Here is a 19,153-nt window from a genome sequence, read left to right on the forward strand (position 1 = left end):
TTTTTTTTTTTTTTTGAAAAATCGTGTACTGCTTATATTTGTGGGCTGTGCACGAGGTGGGGGTATTTTGGTGAGTCTGTCGGTGGGCACATTTTGCGCCTCCTTCGGAAAGTGAAGAAGATGAAATGTACAGGTGGTTGGAAAGTGATGAAGACGAAATGTACAGGTGGTTGGAAAGTGATGAAGACGTTACAGAAACGCTATGCAGACGTAGCAGAAACTTCACTGTTAAAGGCAAAATGACATCACCACGTAACTCCCCCAGGTTTATTGCCTTCCCCCTTTTTTTTTTTTTTTTTTTTTTTTTTTGTGTTTCCTCATAATTAACTTAGTATTTTTTTTCAGTTCTTTATGCAAAATTTTGTAATTGTTTTATAAAATTTTCTAAAGTGTTATTAAATGCATACTTTGTTATTTCTCCCCCCTTAGTGTGTTTTGCATTTTATAACCCACACGCATATTAGAAAAATGTTTTTTTTTTTTTTTTTTATTTTAAATTGTGATGCATTTATTGCGTATGTGTTGTACAGCTACATGTACACCCACCCATTTGTTCATAGAGAGCTATACGCCGCGGGTATGCTTTTTCATTTTTTTGTGCCTGTTAAAAATGTCAAAGGTGGAAAAAATGCTCCAAGCTTTTTGACAAGAACTTATTTGATATAATATGCGTTATATATGTACATGCATAGACGTATATTTACGTGCACAAAATTCGTGAAAAAAATTCCTATTTGTCACTATAAATTTAGCCCTCCAAAATTTGCACATGAATTATTAAAGGAGTGTACTCATGTGTGCGCCGTATGGCACTGTCACTTGGGGAACATTCTGTGGAAAATGCGCCTTCGCGTTTTTACGTAAACAGACAGGTATAAATATTGTCGTGGAAATGCGGAGCGGACGACTCTTGGGGTTATGTTTACGCTGTACTTTGCATACACCTCGGGGGGGAGGCTTAACATAAAATTGTAAGGTGTGCACATATACAATGCTGTGTACGCAAGCAGACCAATCGGGGAACTCTCACTCCCCCTCAACATGCAGTGCTCTTGCATACCCTTCAAAATGGGAAAATTATATCAAAAGAAATTATCTTTTACACATCATAAAATATGCCTTTTTGAGATAAGACATGTAGATGAGTAAATTTTGTAAAATAAAGGTTTGTCATTTTTTTTGTAAACTTTCTCCCCCAATCGGTCGCTGTGCAACGTGTTACCAACACATAGATGGCCACGCTACACGTTTATATGTACAGGAGTATTTAAGCCTTTTGCACAACTCTCCATTGTAAGGGGCACAAACAAAATGCAACGCCAATAAAAATAACCTACGCGTCTGTTCGTCATATTCTGGTCTACATGCACATGATGGTGTTTACATCCCCGGAAAATTATTAAAAAAAAAAAAAAAAAAAAAAAAAACAGCGAAATGTAAAGAATAAGGGGGGAAAGATATCCTTATTTGTTTGATATGGAAAAGGAGTGCTACACATACCTCCGCGTAGATATGTAGGCACGCAGGCATGTACTCATCTACCTTCGCTGCGGCGACGAAATAATTATTCCCCTTTGTTACAAGAACAAAGTGCCACCGCACCGTTTACCCACAAAGAGTTTCTTTGAGAAGAAGAAAACAAAAACGATCCCAACCCAAGTGTCAATGGCACAATTTAAAAAAAAAAAAAATATAATATAATTGTAAAGGAGAATATGGCCGAAGCAGCAGGAGACCGATTAGATGAATAAAAATGAGGGAATTCCAGAGTGACCCATCATATAACCATATGTGCGCCATACGTGTACGCCTAAATGAATAGCAAAAGGTGCTTCAAGCGTGCATGTACCGCAATTAGCAGTGTAGTAGTATACCGTACGGATGGGTGCGCACAACACTCCAACGGTAAAAAAAGTATACCTTATATGCAAGCGCGTAGAGAAAAAAAGAAAAAATATATTTTTTTGTGGGTGATAGTAAAAAAGAACACGCTGCACGTTGTCAAAGCCTAATTTCAATATATATTGTTTACCCCTAGTTTTTTTTTTTTTTTTTTTTTTTTTTATTATATATGCAGTATTATTTAAGAGAGAAAAAAAAAAAAAAAAACAATGAATTCATTCCCTTGTAGAATCTATATATATGTATATATATGTACGTAGTTACATGCGTATAATGCGTACAGTATGATATATTATTTCTGTGTCACATTTTTAAAAAATCTATGATAGATTTTCACCATTTTTAAGTTTTCCTTGTTTCATTTTGCGTATTTTCGAAGGGCAATATACTGATGTAACCTTCGACAGTTGCAGTTTAAGGAAGCAAAATGTTTAATGGAAAATTTTAAGGATAGGTATTTGTGTGAATATATTTTTAACAGAAGAGATTTAACTCAAGGGAAGAAACGGGGGCGGTAGAGAAGCAAAGAAAAAAGGAAGAGGAAAGGAAAAAGTGGGAATAATAGAAAGCAGTGTAACCGACAAGTGGGCACAAGCAAAAGAAGAATAGCTAGAAAAGTGACTCAAAATAGAACAGACTAAGGGGGAGGAAAATTGCTTATCGGAAGGGAAAATTCCCCTAACGGAAGCACAGAACCAAACGGACACACGAGTACTTCCCTGTGAGCAGATATGTTTTCATTCGGCCTTAAAAAAAAAAAAAAGGAGGAGGACCAATCCGCCGAGGAAAAAGCAAATGAGGAGAACAAAAGTCCCGTAGAGGAGAAGAATGATAAGAAGGAACCCACCGACGATGATAAAGCCAAGGAAGAAGCGGACAATGAGGAAAAACAGGTAGATAGTAGGGCCAGAAATAGGAGGACAAGAAAACCAGTTAGGAAAACAAGGAAGGGACAGAAGGAAGAGGAGGAAGTAAAGGAAGAAAAAGAGGTGGAAGAAGAGGAAGAAAAGGAAGGCAAAAAGGGTAAGAAAGAGCCGAAGGGTAAGAGGGGCAACGCCAGGAGGGGCAAAAAGGCAGCCGCAGATGAGAAGGAAGAAGAGGACAAAAAGGATGAGGAGAACGACGAAGCGCAGAAGGAGGAGGACGAACGGAAGAAGGAATTAAAGGCTGAAGAAGAGTTAAAGGATAAGGACGCCAAAGCAAGTGCCTTAACGCTGGAAATTTTGGGAGATATCCCAGATGCTGATTTAAAGCCCCCAGAAAATGTTCTATTCGTTTGTAAGCTGAACCCCGTAACGGAAGAAGAAGATTTAAAAACCATTTTCTCTCGATTCGGACCGATAATATCGTGTAACATTGTAAAAGATAAGGTAACGAACAACTCTCTCCAGTATGCCTTTATCGAATTTGAAAAAAAAGAAGACTGCCTAAATGCGTACTTCGAAATGGATAACGTCATCATTGACGACAGGAGGATACACGTGGATTTCTGCCAGTCGTTAGCGAAATATAAGGGAGAAATAAAAAACTGGAAAATCGAAAATAAGGCTGTGCTGGAAAATATTAAAAAAAGGAAATTGGACCAAGAGGACACCAAAAGGAAGAGGGGGGGCAAAGGAACTGCCAACGCAACTGCCAACGCAACTGCCAACGCAACTACCAACGGAGAACTGAACGAAGAGGAAGAAGAAAACGTTCGGGTCTTCAAATACGAAAGTGATAACAGTAAGAAGGAGCAGGAAAATGATTCCAATAAGGAGGAAAAAAAAGATGACCCAAACGACACCGGGGAGAACAATGCTGCCGAAAGTGGCAAGAACAACTACAGTAACGAAAAATGGTACAAGTCCCCTAAGTACAACAAAAACAATTTCAATAGCTATTCCAATCAGCACCCCTACAGAAGGTATTCTTACAAATACAGATATAATAATAATTACAATACCCCCTACGGGAGGAACTTTTTCTATCGCAAAAATTATAACGGCAATTATTATGATAAATATAACTACTATGATAAAGTAAGAAAAAATAGCATGTTCAACAAACGGAATTATTCTCCCAGGGATGGTGCAGGACACCGAAATGACGACTACAACAGTCGGTACAGAAGACAACGTAGTTACTCTTCAGACCATTTGCAGAAAAAGGAACTAGATAGGAGGGATACTAGAAAATATGGCAGTAAGTCGATGGAAAAATCCCCCAAAAGAGGAGAACATGATAAGTATAACTACCCAAGGGATGGTCATAGGGATAGGGGATATTCAAATGATAAAAATGCAGATGACGCTATGTTAAGAGGTGGGAAAAGAATGAATGGTAGGGGTGCCTCTACATCGAGACCCGGTGAGCATAGCCATTATAAGAAAGGCGATTACGAAAGGGGAGTTGGCCATGATGAACACCATTCCGGTTATAATTACAAAATGCAGAGAAAAACGAACAGATCACGTTCATATTCTGTGCACATGAACGATAAGGAAGAAAACAAGGGATATTCCAAACGTGATGGATATAACAATGATTATAACTACGATAAGAAACGAAAATACGGACAGTACGATGGGGCAAACGGAGATTACGAAAAACGAGGGGACGACGGTTACGCGTATAATAATGGCTACCATAATGGTTCCTACAATAAAAGGCTGAAAGGGTATCCAGGTGACCAGGACGATGAGAGGTATAAGAAGGCCTACCCAAAGTATTCCGAAAGGTATGACAAAAATTTCTACCCAAAGGATGAGCGTAAGGATTTTTACGATAAGGACAACAAATCGAATAAGTACAAAAATGATGAATACGGAAAGTACGACAGAGAGGCCTCTTACGATTACAAGGGAGACAAGAAAAAATACGGTGACAAGAATGAGGATTATTATAACAAGACAAAGTATAGCAAATACGACTCGTACGAACGGGATGATGGTAAGAAGTATAATAAGGAGAGCAAACCCTACGGCAACAACTATAAGGACGAAAAGGGCTATGGTAAGTACAAGGATAAAACGTACGACCGGAGGGATGATAAGAACTACTACAAAGACAATAAATCAAGGCAAAAAGACGATTACAAATACGATGATTTAGACAAAGGAAAACGAGACAAATCGTATGAACGGAAAAACAGAGGGGACGATAGCAGAGATCGAATGAATGACAAAAAAAGTTACAACTACAAAGGTAAGAAGGGAAAATATGCCGACGGAAGGAAGGATGATGATTATAACAATTCGCCCAATACAAAGCGAGACAGAAAAAATAAGGACAACAAAAAACGAAGATCGAAATCGTACTCCGATGTAAGTCATAACAGTTCTGCTAAATATGCGTCCAAAAGCAAAAAGCAAAAGAAGGAAAAATATTCTTCAAAGGATAAAAAAAAGGATAACAAGAAGAAAAATTATGACGATGATGACTACGAAAAGTATGATAACTCCGTTAGCGGTTCGAAAAATTCCTATTCAAACAAGAAGGACGATGAAAGCAACTCCTACGTTCCCAAATCGGAATCTGCTAATTCGGCTTATTCGTGAAAAGGTGTTATCAAGTGCAAATATATGAAACACGTTACCTTTAATTTTCCGGATAAAGGGCCCTGCTATGGAAGAATGTATACACAACCGGGAAGGGGGATTGCCAAAGGGGCACACTAACCGCCGTCATTGTTAACCATGCCAGTACGTCTGTGCAAAAAATATACAAGTGTGCATCCTGCACATGAACGTATCCCGCGCAACTACACTTAAACTTCCACTTTGAATTACATTTTTTTTTTTTTTTTCCTCATTTATTTGATGTGTTTAAAAAGTGTTTTGTATATATTTTGCCCTCCTTCACCTTCCAAAGTTGTGCGCCCCACCATGTCTCTTTTGTTTAGCGTCTCTTCACCCAGAGGCGTACGCTGATAAAACTTATGCATAAATTGGTAGACGCAAAAAAAAATTAAAAAAATTACCAAATTTGAAGCTACTTACAGGGGAAAGATCTTTCTAGTTATACCCGCACTATGGAGGGGTGAAATGCACGGGAAAGCACATTGCTCATGTGTTCCATTTGTATGCACAACACCATATCATGTACTTTATAAGAGAGTGTGGCGACAGCACATTTCTATACGATTCTTTGCCATGCCCCTTTGCTTTCCTTTGAACGATGCACGCACAATAACACACTTGTGTGTAGTCTCCTTTAAAACACATCGTAGCGGTCCAGATAGGCTATATGAAAGCACGCAAATTCGGATCACGCGATTTATGCATTTAACCTCTTTTGGGGAAGAGAAACGAATGTGGAACATGTTAAAACCCTTTTCCTCCAACCGCTGGAGCAATTTTCCAAAACGACATTCATTCAATTCGTAATACCTCCTTGTGCTTCACGTATCCCCTTATAACATATTAAAAGGACGTACGCATAGAAACATACTTGCACGCTGCGTCCATTCTGTGCACTTGCACATGTAACTGTGGGGGCATCGCCAGGATGGCAACCCCCCAATGGACGTTGTATACATTATTCCTACAAATCTTTAACGCAAAAAGGAAGAAAAAAAAAGGGCAGGGACATTCTCCTTACACTACTTGTTCACTCTTTCCCCTTTCAACCTCTGTTGTAAATCACACCCTTCGAAAAAAAAAAGAAATCCCCATTTATTATTTTCCCTTATGCGCTATACATATGATTTATATGCACAATTCGCAAATGGGGGGTTGCCTTATTTCCTCCATGGCAGCTGCACTCCATCCACAGCCTTTTGCATTCACATAATTGTTCCGCATAAAGTGAAGGGGGCCCAAATAAGGGAAATGGGCACATCACATAATGGTATTGTATGGCGGTGTTATGCGCAGTTACGCATAGTGACGGAAAACCAAAAAAAAAAAGCCTCTGGCGAATGCCAAACGACATAAAAATAAAATATGATGAACGTGGGAAGGTAAACGTGTGAGCATTTTACATATGCATTTCATGTATATGTGAATATGGCTACCGCATGAAGGATCGTTGGGAAGGTTCTAAGGTGTATAAGCACGCATACCTGTATACATTATAAACGTAGGTTATACCCGTATGCATACCCATACGTAATTATATGTACGTAAGAAATTATACACGCCCAAGGTGTCCTTGCGCAGAAGCGGGGTGGCGAGCCTTCCGCACTACTCGTCGCAAAGCCCAGCGTAAAATTCCGCATAAAAAATAAATTCCGTTTGGGCACTTAAATCCGTAGCACACGGCTATGTATGTGATCTGTGCGAAGAAAATTTTTTGCGTCAAAATAAGCAAATGAGGGAAGCACCATTTGAAAAAAAAAAAAAAGCAAAAAACAATAGCCATTGCAATAGCGATGCCATAACAATGCAATAGCAATGCGAAAGAGATGGCAGTGGTCAGTAGCAATAAAATGAAGTGAGGACATGAACCATATAATAACTTTTAAAAGCTCTCTTTCGATTTCTTCTTCACTTTTCACATGTTCATACAAATATATTTGTACCATACCGTATGCGTACATTAATTATATGAAGGAACATGTACATACGTATGCATGTACGTACGAACGTGACTATGTAGCAGGAAGGGAACAAACGCCTGGAAGAAGCTTTCTTACGATTTAAAGAAAAAAAACATATTTTTTCCAAAAATTCAGTAAGGGACTTCTTGCAAACAAGAATATGTTTTGCCAACCTTATTAAGTAAGGAAGCTTGCATGCGAACGTGTAACGCATAGCTGCGCCCATGTTCGTACTGGCGCATGTATTCGCAGGCCGTACTTGCCCACCCCCCCCACGTGTACACGAAGCGCTGCGTGTTTTCATAAGAGGAAAAGAACACACTTCCCACATTACCTGTGAAAAACTTGCGGGGACATGTATACACGTGCGTGTTGTTCACCTGCTTGTGCATTCAGCCAAGTGTTCATCGCATGCGGAGTTTATTTAAACCACGCAAAGGGTGTACGTATTATATATATATGCACACAGTACGCAGGAGCGCAAATGTACCTGCCAATTTTAAGGCTTGCCAGTTAATCCACGTGACCCTTAATGGACAACTCGCAAACCATAAAATTGTAACCACCACCACCATCACACTTTGCAGCTCCCTTCCAGTCTTGAAGAAGATTTTTACTGAGCAGAGTTACATCTTAAGTTTTCTTTTTTTTCCTGTTAATCTGTTGGGTTATTTTCCAATTGGGAGAAATTACAAAAAAAAAAAAAAGGAACGTCAAAAATGGATAGACGAATTGAAGCGAGGAGAAAGGAATTTAAGAAGAATTGCGATGACACGAGAAGAAAGAGAGAAGACTTGGTGGTCCAAATAAGAAAGCAACAGAGAGAATGTCAGCTGGAAAGTAAAAGGGCCTTGATAATGGCCAACATAGGACTCGAAGAAAATTCCTCATATAATGTGAACTATTTAAAATCCGGTCAAAATGATTCCACCAATGATTCGCTCTACAATGCTGCATCGAACAGTACTTCCAGTACCATCGAAATGTTAAAGAAGATTCCCTCCTTAGCGATAGGGGTAAGGTCAACTGAATATGTAACCCAATTAAACAGCACAAGAGAGTTAAGGAAGTTACTGTCCATTGAGAAGGGACCCCCCATACAGGAAGTAATAAATTCAGGCGTCGTTCCGTACATAGTGGAATTTCTAAAATATGATGATAAAACAGATTTACAATTTGAAGCCGCATGGGTGTTAACAAATATCGCTTCAGGTTCACAAGAACAAACCAAAGTGGTAATAGAAAATAATGCTGTGCCCCATCTTGTTAGACTATTAAATAGCGAAAAGGAAGATGTGTGTGAACAAGCCGTGTGGGCTTTGGGGAACATTGCAGGAGATTCAGCAGAATGTAGAGAATTCGTCCTTAATCAGAATTCTTTACCTTTACTTTTAAAAATTCTAAGAACAAGTCATAAGAGAACATTAATAAGAAATGCCGCGTGGACATTGTCAAATTTGTGTAGAGGAAAACCAGCTCCCAAATTTGAAATAGTTTCCAAGGCGTTGCCAACATTAGCTGCATTAATATACAACGATGATGAAGAAATATTAACAGATGCCTGTTGGACTTTGTCCTACCTGTCGGATGGCTCCAATGAAAATATCAATGCTGTTCTCGACGCAGGAGTAGCGGAACGAGTAGTTGAGTTGCTAAGCCATTGTTCTTTTTTAGTCCAAACACCTGCCTTAAGAACCGTTGGAAATATCGTCACAGGGGATGACCTCCAAACGGATGTGGTTGTTAAACTTGGTGCTGTGCAAAAATTGTCCTGCTTACTTAATTCTTCCAAAAAAAGTATAAAAAAAGAAGCCTGCTGGGCCTTATCTAATATTACTGCAGGGAACATTTCCCAAATACAGGCAGTAATAGACAATAATGTTATTCCCCAACTTATAAATATTTTAATGAAGGAAGATTTTGAGGTGAGGAAAGAAGCTGCCTGGGCAATATCCAATGCTTCTTCTGGGGGATCGGAGTCGCAAATAGAGTACCTTGTAGAATGTGGCGCCATACATTCGCTTTCTAACCTACTAGATGTAGAAGATGCAAACATAATTTCTGTCACTTTGGAGGGACTTGAAAACATCCTCGAAATGGGAGAAAATAAAAAGTTAAGAGATAATTTACCTGCCAATCCGTATGTTCACTTTTTCGAAGAATGCGATAGCGTGCACAAAATAGATGCTTTACAGGATAGAAAGGTCGACAACATTTGCAACAAGGCTTGGAAAATACTATACAAGTATTTCCCCTTCATCATTAACAACGAAATAAACAGCACGCAGATCACCCTCAACAACGTCTTCGCCAACAACGACGACGCGGTGCTAAATAAGGACTTCACATTCGATTGATTGAAATTTCCGTGGTTACGCGGTGACAAACAAAGACAAATGCGAGCACACACCTTTGTATCACCCGTACACCATTTATATACATGTGCCTACCTGCCCTGCTGCGGCGTTATACCCCTATACACGCGCAAGTGTATGGATTAATGCAATGCATCAACGTGTACGCCCACGTTATTTTACACGCGTAAAAAGAGTTTCCCGCGGGGTTAGCAACCCATCTCTGCGTGCGCCCCTTATCGTGGGCATAACCTGTGCGTGCACAACAAGTGTTTTTTAAGAGGAAGAAAATGCATGAAGCGTACATAAAGCGAATGCACGGGCATATATATATATATATATGTTCACTTGTACATGCGCATGCTTATGTTTATGCATTTGTATATTCATTGTGGGCCCCGTGCCCAACCCCATCTTCACGTATCCACCGCATCGATGCGGCTTCATTTATGTGCGGTTAATCCATCCGCGGATTCATCTCGTCGTTTCCAACGCACCTTTTCATGGAGCCCTTTCTCACTCGCATCATCATTTCCCCTCCACGTCCCTACATTCTTCCCTCCCTTTTTTAAAACCCTTTTGAAAACAAACATTCGTAACACAATAGAAGTGTGTATATATATAAGCATGCACATATATATGTACATATGGATACCTTATTTTTTATTTATATATTTTTTTTTTATGGTTTTAAAAAATTTCCCTTATTACAATTTAAAAAATTGAAACACTCAAAGAAAACCTCGCATAATTTTTATAAATCATTCAGAAGCCGCATAACGGATAGGTAAATGCCAATGCGCGCCGATGAACTTGACCAGCTTGTCAAAATGGCGGAGCTGGACCAGAGCCCACTCCTTTGCGGCGCCTTGTGTACATAATAGTTCGCTCGAAAGGGAAGAAGAATGCACAACAGTGTATAATGGTAAAGCCCTTCCTGCACGGTGTTGGCTCTATTTTTAAATTCTTTTTTTTTTTCTTTTTTTTTTGTCCATTATGAGAGAAAAAAAAAAAAAAAATTTTTTGAGGGAGAGTTCACATTTAAAACCCATCCGCTCAACACGTTTCTCCCACCTTTTGATGATCCCCAGAGAGGCATCTTCTTGTTCGAATTTGTTCTACGCAACGGTTGGTGTGCTCAATTTTTAAAAAAAGACATCATGAATTTTTTTGTGAAACAAGTTATTTTTATCCCCTTAACAGGGCAAAAATTCACCCACTAAATGAGAAAATCTTGATCTGTTTTTTTTTTTTTTTCCCTTTTTCTCTCAGAAAGTATAAAAAAAAAAAAAAAAAATCAGATACAATCTGCCCCCCTGATGTATTGTGAAACTTCTTCATCATAAGCCTTTACATGCAGAAAAAAAGTAGGGCTATTTGAACATTCCAGCTGGCCAAATGGGGTATCATACATCTGTCCATTTGCTCCTTCCTTTTTTTTTATTTTTTTAATTGTTTTTTTGCTTGTTTATTTTTACACATTAAGCAAAACATAAATTGCTCTCGCCACTGTAAATGATTTTTCTTTCCGCAGATTATTTTGAAGGAAGCCTTTTTGTTCATGTGTTTACGTTATGTAAAAAAAAAAAAAAAGACAACAGTTTGATTCACTCCCTTTTATGTTTTATTAATTTTTTATTTTAACGTATTAGCATTTTTTATTTTTCAAAGTCCACGCCGCACATGTTTCAAGCGCACGCAAGCTGTGCAAACACACTTGTACACACACATATATATGTACACATATATACACTCACATATGCATTCACAGGGGCGCCTACGCAATTATGCGCATTTTCGTAAAGTTTAATCCCCCCAGGCTTGCTCCTCCTCGTATAAAGATACGCCTCGCATAAATCACCGCGCCAGTCGTCACGCTACTCATAACTCCACTGCCGATTCGCAGCCAAACCTGCCCTTAATCAAACCCCCCCCAGCAACCATGTCGAACATCGCCCGCTATTTGTGTCTTTTGGTGCTTTTGCTGAGCCCCCCCGTTCGTGGACGTGGATACGTGTGCGACTTTTCCTCGTCCAAGTACAACCTGGACTTCGACGACTACTACGCAGATGTGACGTGCTATCACGAAATTGGCCAGGGAGACACCATCGGAGTGATCATCCCCAAGTACAGAGACGGAAGAGAAAACACCCACATTTTAACCCAATGCTTTGAAGAAGTTTCACTAAACAAATCAGGAAACAACCCAGTGTCCATATACAACATATTCACCCAAGACGAAATTCAGGTGTCCGCTTCAAATTCGCTATACGACACAGAATACGTGTCATCAATTTTAAAAATAAAAAATGTGCAGAAAAATAATTACATCCATTGTGTGTTCCAAAACAAAAATGAAAAAAATAAGGAAATCCACAAAGGAGTGGCAAAAATTGCAGTAAAAAATTATCCCGTTAAGAATGAAAATTTATCCAACAAGCACGTCGTTGATTTGTATAACCAACTGAATTTAAAGGCAGACAATTCGAATAACAGGTACAAAGTTACAGCTGAACCGGGACATATACTTTACATACTGGGGAACAAACTATCCAATGGAAAAAACGTCTACTTTGACAAAAACTGTCCTATCCGTTTTGAACAAATAGGAGATATTTACAAACATGTGTTCCCAATCGTTAATGAAGTAGAGGTACTGTTCGACTGCCCCATGTATTATGATGAGAAGGAAAAAAAAATCTCCGTAGGAAACTTGCTTGTCACCTTTGAAGCCAAACCTCCAAGTATAAAATCCATCAGTAAGGACATTTTAAAAAAGCACATAAAATACCATATTGAAAAAAAGCTGCATGATATTTTAAACGGCACAGATTACACCATGGGCAATGTGGACGATTCGGACGGAGGTAATAATCGATACATGGAACAGAGCGTAGAAATAAACGAAACGCAAACATCCAACCTTCAATCCGATAATTTAAGCAAAGAACACTGTAATAATGATGAATGTATAGACTTGTTTGAAAAATCAAGTTGCTCTTCCCTTTGTGGAAATGGATACAGACTCCGTGATGGCTATGACGTACGCTACGACATCCAATCAGTCATTCCTTGCAACCATGGGGATTGTACTCCTGAAGATTCGATTGAGCCCCTTGTCATTTTCGCTTGGACCTCCATTGTTTTCTTCTGCATTATGATTACCCTTCTGATCATCACCATTTATTCACTGCTTCACGTTAGTAAGCAGAAGGTGGCCGACCCTTTCTTTAACTACGACTCGAACATTAGATCCTCGGGCGCGTTGTAAATCGGGAGCAGTCCGCGGTCAGGGGAGGCAAAACCATATGAGGGGGGAACCAACATAGAAGGGGGTCCCACCAATTGGGCACTCATCAAGTTACCAAAAAAATCGCAAATTGGCGATAAAATCACGCTCGCACGAAGCACCACTTGCAATAATGCGATTTTTTTTCTATTTTACCCTTTTTACACTTTGAAAAAAAAAAAACAATTTTGTGCACATTTTGTAGGGTTTTTACGATGGCCACTTTGTCTATTTGTTTGCTTTGTTTTGCGTTGATTTGAGTTTATTCTATTTGATTTGTCTCAAGTTCTTTTCATTTTTTTTCTCACTTTCGCAATACTCTGAAAAACTCAACACATTTAAGAGGATGTACATACTTTATCGGGCATGCAGTAGGATGTCGTCAGGTGTGATGGTAGAGGACTCTTAACCGGCCAAACGCACACACACCATATTTAGGGCGTAACTTAACGGCAAAAGGGTTAACGTGTGAATTTCTTGCGGAGGAATAGTGCCCACATTTGGAGAAGTAGGCATGTATGTTCACATTTACGCATGGGACCAGCATTCAACACGTTTCCACTGAGATCCCATTGGGGGAAAAGCCTTACCTTTGCCTTTTTTTATTTTTTTTTTTTCTCCGAAATTACAGCGGTAACTGGAGAGAGTGCATAAAGCGTGTGCGAAGCGAAAGGTGCCCAATTCCCGCATGTCGATGCCATTCCTACAGAGCACTTAAGGTGACAAATTTTCGCCCATTTGACACACCTGCTGGGTGATTTGCTTTATCGAAGTGTTTTACAATTTATGCCCATTGTGTAGTATAATATGCTGTTTTTTTCACCCTTTTGGCGTAACAATTTTCACTAATTCTGCACACCATCTCTAATGCCCGTGCCGCGTGACAGCGTGCGAGCAGCCCTTCCCCCTCTGTCACCTGGAAACGTAGAAACACACAAATGAGGGGAACCTACCTGTGGATACTCTACTGCAGAACAAAGTACCTGCGGATTCGGGACCCCTTCCCTTTTTTGAAGCTGCGTGCTGAACAATTTGCAGACAATTTTGTGCGCAATTATGGTGACACAATTAATGGTGTAAAAAATGAGCTAAAGATTATGTGCAATTTGTGTAACATATCTCTGAGGATGGTTCATGTGTCCCTCTGCGAAGGTGCCATGGGAAGGGGTGATAGGACTCCCGATGGAGGGGAGAGTACCTTTGATGGTACCTTTGATCATAGCCCCAAACATGGTCTCAGTGATGGCGGTCACGACGCCCCCGCGGGGAGCGATCAGCTAGAGCAAAATACAGAACCCGAAAAGAACGGCCGTTCCAAATTAGCAACCTACCTAATTATTCACTACGTTAAAGAATATGTGAAATATGTTACGCACACTTTACTTCATTTTTGTTTTTATTTATGTGACACATTTTTTCGCACCCTTTTTGTGTTGCCAAAGGGCTATTTAGAATTTCCAAAGCAGTTGGATTATTATGCGTCCATTTCGGACAACCTCCTGACCAGCTTTGTTACGATTTATAAAATCTACAAACAAAGTAGCTCTTCAGAATTTCGCTTTAAGTTAGATCAACTGGCATTCTTGGGTTCTGGATTCATTTACGACAAAAGAGGTACAAACATATGAACATCAGGAAAAAAAAAAAAAAAATTTAGCATGTGTAAGTGGGGAGCACATTTAGACTTGCTGTTTCCTCAAAGGGGGAAAAAATCGCCCCTCGGGGAAAGGTGCACCGCCCGACGAAGTTTATGCAGCCCAATATTGCCCCCACAATATTAACCGCTTAAATTGTTATGTCCCTTTTCATGGGAATTCTCCTCGCCATACATATATTTTTTTTTCCATTTTTCTTCGCGCGAAAAGGATACGTTCTAACGGCTGCTCATAACATAACGGTAAAGAAATGACGAGATAGGATCGTGACGTTGTGGCGACTGGCAACGTTGCAACGTGTCCGACTTGCCATTTGGCAAGAAAATGCCCTCATAGCACTTACACACCCATTTCGCTCATTTAAAAAAAAACTCCCAAAGAATACAGAGGGAACATTCGTTATCAAAAATGAAGACAACTTTTACGTGGCAACGGTAGCCGGTTTGCACAAGGGTAACCTTTTATACGTAGCATACATGGGAGGAGAAACCAACTACCGTTGGAAAAATCCCCACTTAACAGCTGCCACATGGGTTGCTGTTGTACCCATGCGTGTACGTCCGTACGTATACACACACGCACTTTTTTATATACTTCTCCACGCGTCACCACCAAATGCCAGAATCAGATATATGCGTCATGAAAATTAACTCGGAGGAACAATTTAGCCACATGCCCCTAAGTAAGAGACACAAATAATGCGCAAAAAAAAATCCTCTTTTCATTGCGCACTTCATGTCTAATCCAATTTTAAACTTAGACCCCAGCAGGGAATTGTTGAAGCCAGGAGAAACAGTAATCACGTATGGACAAATACAGGTACTCATACTTGTGTGTTTTTTTTTTTTTTTTTTTTTTTCTTTTTTCCTGCTCGCTCCCCTATTATTTTGTTGCAGCCTGAGTGGGCTCCTATATGTGGGCTAAAAGGTGACTCCATTTTACTTGCAAACATTTTTAGAATTTCGATAAAGAGACCTTCAGTATCGGTGTCGTAAATCAGCCTAGACAGACCTTCACCAAATTTGAAAACTTTTGTGAAAAGGAGAAAACCTGTTTGTACCCCTTTATTCAAATAAGCAATCCGATTAACAAAGGTTAGCATTTGTGGGTAGCGTGGCCACACGGATAGAGTTGCAATCAGGGAGAATAAGCAGCTTACCCAAGTGAACCACTCACCCACGTGAACTTCTTTTGCGCATTTCTAATTTTAAGGCATGTCCGGCTCGCCACTAATCGACAAGCATGGAAATCTCGTAGGAATGATACAAAAAAAAATAGATAATTACGGGTATGCAATGAAGAAGCGCGTCACAGAATGGACACAGAATGTTTCCTCTCACACCGCAATTCAATTTGGTGAAAAAAAAAAAAAAATAATAATTTATGGTAATCCTCTCACCGTTGTCTTTCCCATTTAATAAACAGGTTGGCCTTGCCCGTGAATATTTTAAAAAACATCTCAACCCACTTGCAAGAGGAAGGGACATACAAGGAACCATATCTGGGTGCTTATTCGAAAAAAAAAATGAATACATAAATGTGTGCCAAGGGGCACATACACATGTACACATGTACACACAGCAACCTTCCGTGTAGACAACCAACCTCTGCACTGCCATCATAAACACATCAGGAATTGTCTTGAGAGAAAAAGAGCAAAGTACCTCCGCAGTTTATAAAAATCGCAAAAATGGTAATGGCAATCACACACGCAAAATTTGCCTTCACCAAAAAAAAAAAAAAATATGTGTATCAGCCGAGCAACACTTATTTGCGTCTTCTTTTTTTTTTTTTTAATAACCATTTTGAGAGGAAATTTCCCTCGCAGTGCTGGTCACCGTTGTGGAATAATTCATCTCCACCCGAATTCCCCTTTTTTAGAAGAACTAAAAATACAGGACGTTTTGGTTAACTCACCTGCGGACGTTGCCGGCATAACGAAAGGAGATATCATGTTGAAGATTAACAATAAGGGGATTAAAAACATTTGCGATGTTAACAGGATAAGCAAAAGGAAAAAAAAATAAAACAAGCAATGCTGCTTTTATGATGATATACATTTATGTGATTACGCCTGTTGGGTATTTCGCCTCCGTTGAAAATTTGTACTGCTGAGGGGGAAGGCCAGTTTTTTTTTTTTTTTTTTTTTTCAATTTATCCCTTTTATTTTTTTACCACTTTTTAGGTGCACGAAATTTTGAACAGCACATCGGATGGTTACGTCACAGTTGAGATTATCCGCCATGGAAAAAACAAAAAAATAAAAGTAAAAAAAAAAAATGTAGTAAAAATGGAGTAAACGTGGGACACAAAAAATGTGTTAACAACTGTGAATGGATGCGTGCTTCTTCCCGTTTTGTGTACCTTCGTAAGACGTGTGTTCATCCTGCCCAGCTAAACCTTCTTGCGTTGATTTTTACAATCACAGTTTGTTCATCTGTTCAACAGTTTTCAAATTGATGAAGGGGGGGCACATGCTTGTACGCGTGTATGTATATGTGTAGAAGTGCCAATTTGATCTTGTAATTGTGCCATGCAGTGTAGTACCATTTTACGCCACGTGCACACATTGAAGTGAGTTTGTATGATCACCATTTGGCTACACAGCGCATAACATAGATGGACCGAATGTGTGTGCTGCATATTCGTTTTACCAATTTTTAGGTGAAAATGTGATGACCAGGAGTTTACCCATTCGTTCGGTTGCTCAATGTGCCTTTTCCTTACTATCCCCGGCCTGCCGCAAAAACTCCTTCACCTTATGATAAATGCGAAGCGTAGTTAAATCGCCCTTCTCCCTATTTCTTTGGGTGTTCTTCGTTAATGTGACTCGTCTGTGTTGTTTCATTCCCAAAAGGGAAACCACCAAACTTGTGACATGCTCAAATTTCCGACTTTTTGAAGGTAACCTATTGTGGGAGGAAACATGAATATATTTCCCTCTACTGTGGTCCATTTGAATCCAATCGTTTATGTACGCATTCCTTACTTGTCCTTTTTTACATCCCCACCACCTCCCCGTTCTGCTCCCCTTTTTAGACAGTAAAAAGAAGGAAGACCTCGAATATAAGCCTTTCAAAAATATCAGCTTTAACAAGCTTAAGAGCAGTTTGAAAAACTTTCTTGTAATAAACAAAAGGTTTAACATATCGGATGTTAAGCACGTTTCCTTTTTAGGTGAAAAAAAAAAGAGCAAAAAAAAAAAAAAGCAATTTGTGTAGGAGGGAGCGTACACATGTGCACATCCCGGGGGGAATATACTTTCCCCGGTTAAGAGGAAAAGCTTAAAGATTTTTTTTTCTCTTTAAGTGTCATTCCCAATTTCCCAGTGCACCCTTTATTAAATAAGAGGAGCTTTTTTCTTATACTGCTATGCATAAAGAATAGCCTACATTTTGTGCATCTTCACCATTTCCTCTGCATGAAGTTGTGTGTTTGCCTACAAAATGGTGCTCCGCTCCTTGCCCATGCTTATATTAGCTAAACTAACAACCAACCTGCGTGTTTTTTCCCCCCCCAAGGAAAGTTCCACAATTATGAGAAAATTGAGAATTATGGCGTAAATGAAATATGCATACTTGGTCGGAGCAACGTAGGGAAGTCCACCTTTCTGAGGAACTTTATAAAATATCTTACCAACGTGAATGAGCATGCAACTGTGAAAGTTTCCAAGAACAGCGGGTGCACTAGGTCGATAAATTTATATTCTTTTGAAAATGGCAAGAAAAAAAAGTTGTTCATTTTGACGGACATGCCTGGATTTGGCTATGCTGCAGGAATAGGAAGAAAGAAGATGGAATATTTGAGAAAAAACCTAGAGGACTATATATTTCTGCGAAATCAAATATGTCTGTTTTTTATTCTTATCGACATGAGCGTGGATATACAGAAGGTTGACGTATCCATAGTGGACGCCATAAAGTATGAACAACATAACGTGTGTACAACATAACATGTGTGCGATGGATGCGTTTGCCTGTTTCGCCTGTTTTCTCCTCACAGTTCCCTCATCACATTTAACTTTTTTCTCTCTCCCCTTACAGAAAAACGAACATACCCTTCAGAGTGATCTGCACAAAGAGTGACAAGTTGAGCACAAATCCTGAGGAACGCCTTCAAGCAATCAAAAATTTTTATCAGCTGGAAAAAATCCCCATACACATTTCGAAATTTTCTACGCACAATTAGTAAGCCTTAAAGTGGCCCGCACTGCACCGCCTTTTTTTTGCACGGCAATTTGTATCAAATGGGATTTTCCCGCGTTTGAGATTAGGAGCACCAAGTTGGTCATTATGATCAGCCGCTTAAGGGCGCCCACTTGTGGAGCTTCCCATTTCTACACGTGCGTTTGTTGCATTTTTCCCTTTTTTTTTTCAGCATAAATATTTTCAAGGAAATTCAGTACCACTGCAATTTGGACACCCCGTGAAGG

At 39.5% G+C, this 19,153-nt stretch overlaps 5 protein-coding genes across 5 annotated transcripts; all 5 read left to right on the plus strand.

The window, feature by feature from the left end:
- Nucleotides 1–2,633: 2,633 nt before the first annotated feature.
- Nucleotides 2,634–5,441, plus strand: PCOAH_00039950 (RNA-binding protein; the record flags this gene model as incomplete). The annotated part of the gene is made up of 1 exon (XM_020060783.1): nt 2,634–5,441. One exon carries the CDS (start codon nt 2,634–2,636, stop codon nt 5,439–5,441), a length of 2,808 nt encoding a protein of 935 aa, XP_019916087.1.
- A 2,701-nt stretch (nt 5,442–8,142) lies between these two features.
- PCOAH_00039960 (Importin subunit alpha) lies at nt 8,143–9,780 on the plus strand (the record flags this gene model as incomplete). Its single annotated transcript, XM_020060784.1, has 1 exon — nt 8,143–9,780. One exon carries the CDS (start codon nt 8,143–8,145, stop codon nt 9,778–9,780), a length of 1,638 nt encoding a protein of 545 aa, XP_019916844.1.
- Nucleotides 9,781–11,719: 1,939 nt separating this feature from the next.
- On the plus strand, nt 11,720–13,048 carry PCOAH_00039970 (Uncharacterized protein; the record flags this gene model as incomplete). Its single annotated transcript, XM_020060785.1, has 1 exon — nt 11,720–13,048. The coding sequence occupies one exon, from the start codon at nt 11,720–11,722 to the stop codon at nt 13,046–13,048; it is 1,329 nt and encodes a 442-aa protein (XP_019916538.1).
- A 956-nt stretch (nt 13,049–14,004) lies between these two features.
- PCOAH_00039980 (Uncharacterized protein) lies at nt 14,005–16,993 on the plus strand (the record flags this gene model as incomplete). The annotated part of the gene is made up of 11 exons (XM_020060786.1): nt 14,005–14,680; nt 14,932–14,963; nt 15,102–15,174; nt 15,344–15,403; nt 15,482–15,540; nt 15,680–15,815; nt 15,934–16,009; nt 16,147–16,226; nt 16,355–16,414; nt 16,603–16,715; nt 16,907–16,993. Coding segments are annotated over 11 exons (1,452 nt in total), but the record flags the coding sequence as incomplete, so codon positions are not given.
- Nucleotides 16,994–17,489: 496 nt separating this feature from the next.
- Nucleotides 17,490–19,150, plus strand: PCOAH_00039990 (GTPase; the record flags this gene model as incomplete). Its single annotated transcript, XM_020060787.1, has 5 exons — nt 17,490–17,625; nt 17,761–17,898; nt 18,243–18,642; nt 18,765–18,908; nt 19,099–19,150. The coding sequence occupies 5 exons, from the start codon at nt 17,490–17,492 to the stop codon at nt 19,148–19,150; spliced, it is 870 nt and encodes a 289-aa protein (XP_019917004.1).
- Between the last annotated feature and the right edge of the window lie 3 nt (nt 19,151–19,153).

Source organism: Plasmodium coatneyi, chromosome 12 (assembly GCF_001680005.1).
Source record: "Plasmodium coatneyi strain Hackeri chromosome 12, complete sequence".
NCBI classification, from domain to species: domain Eukaryota; phylum Apicomplexa; class Aconoidasida; order Haemosporida; family Plasmodiidae; genus Plasmodium; species Plasmodium coatneyi.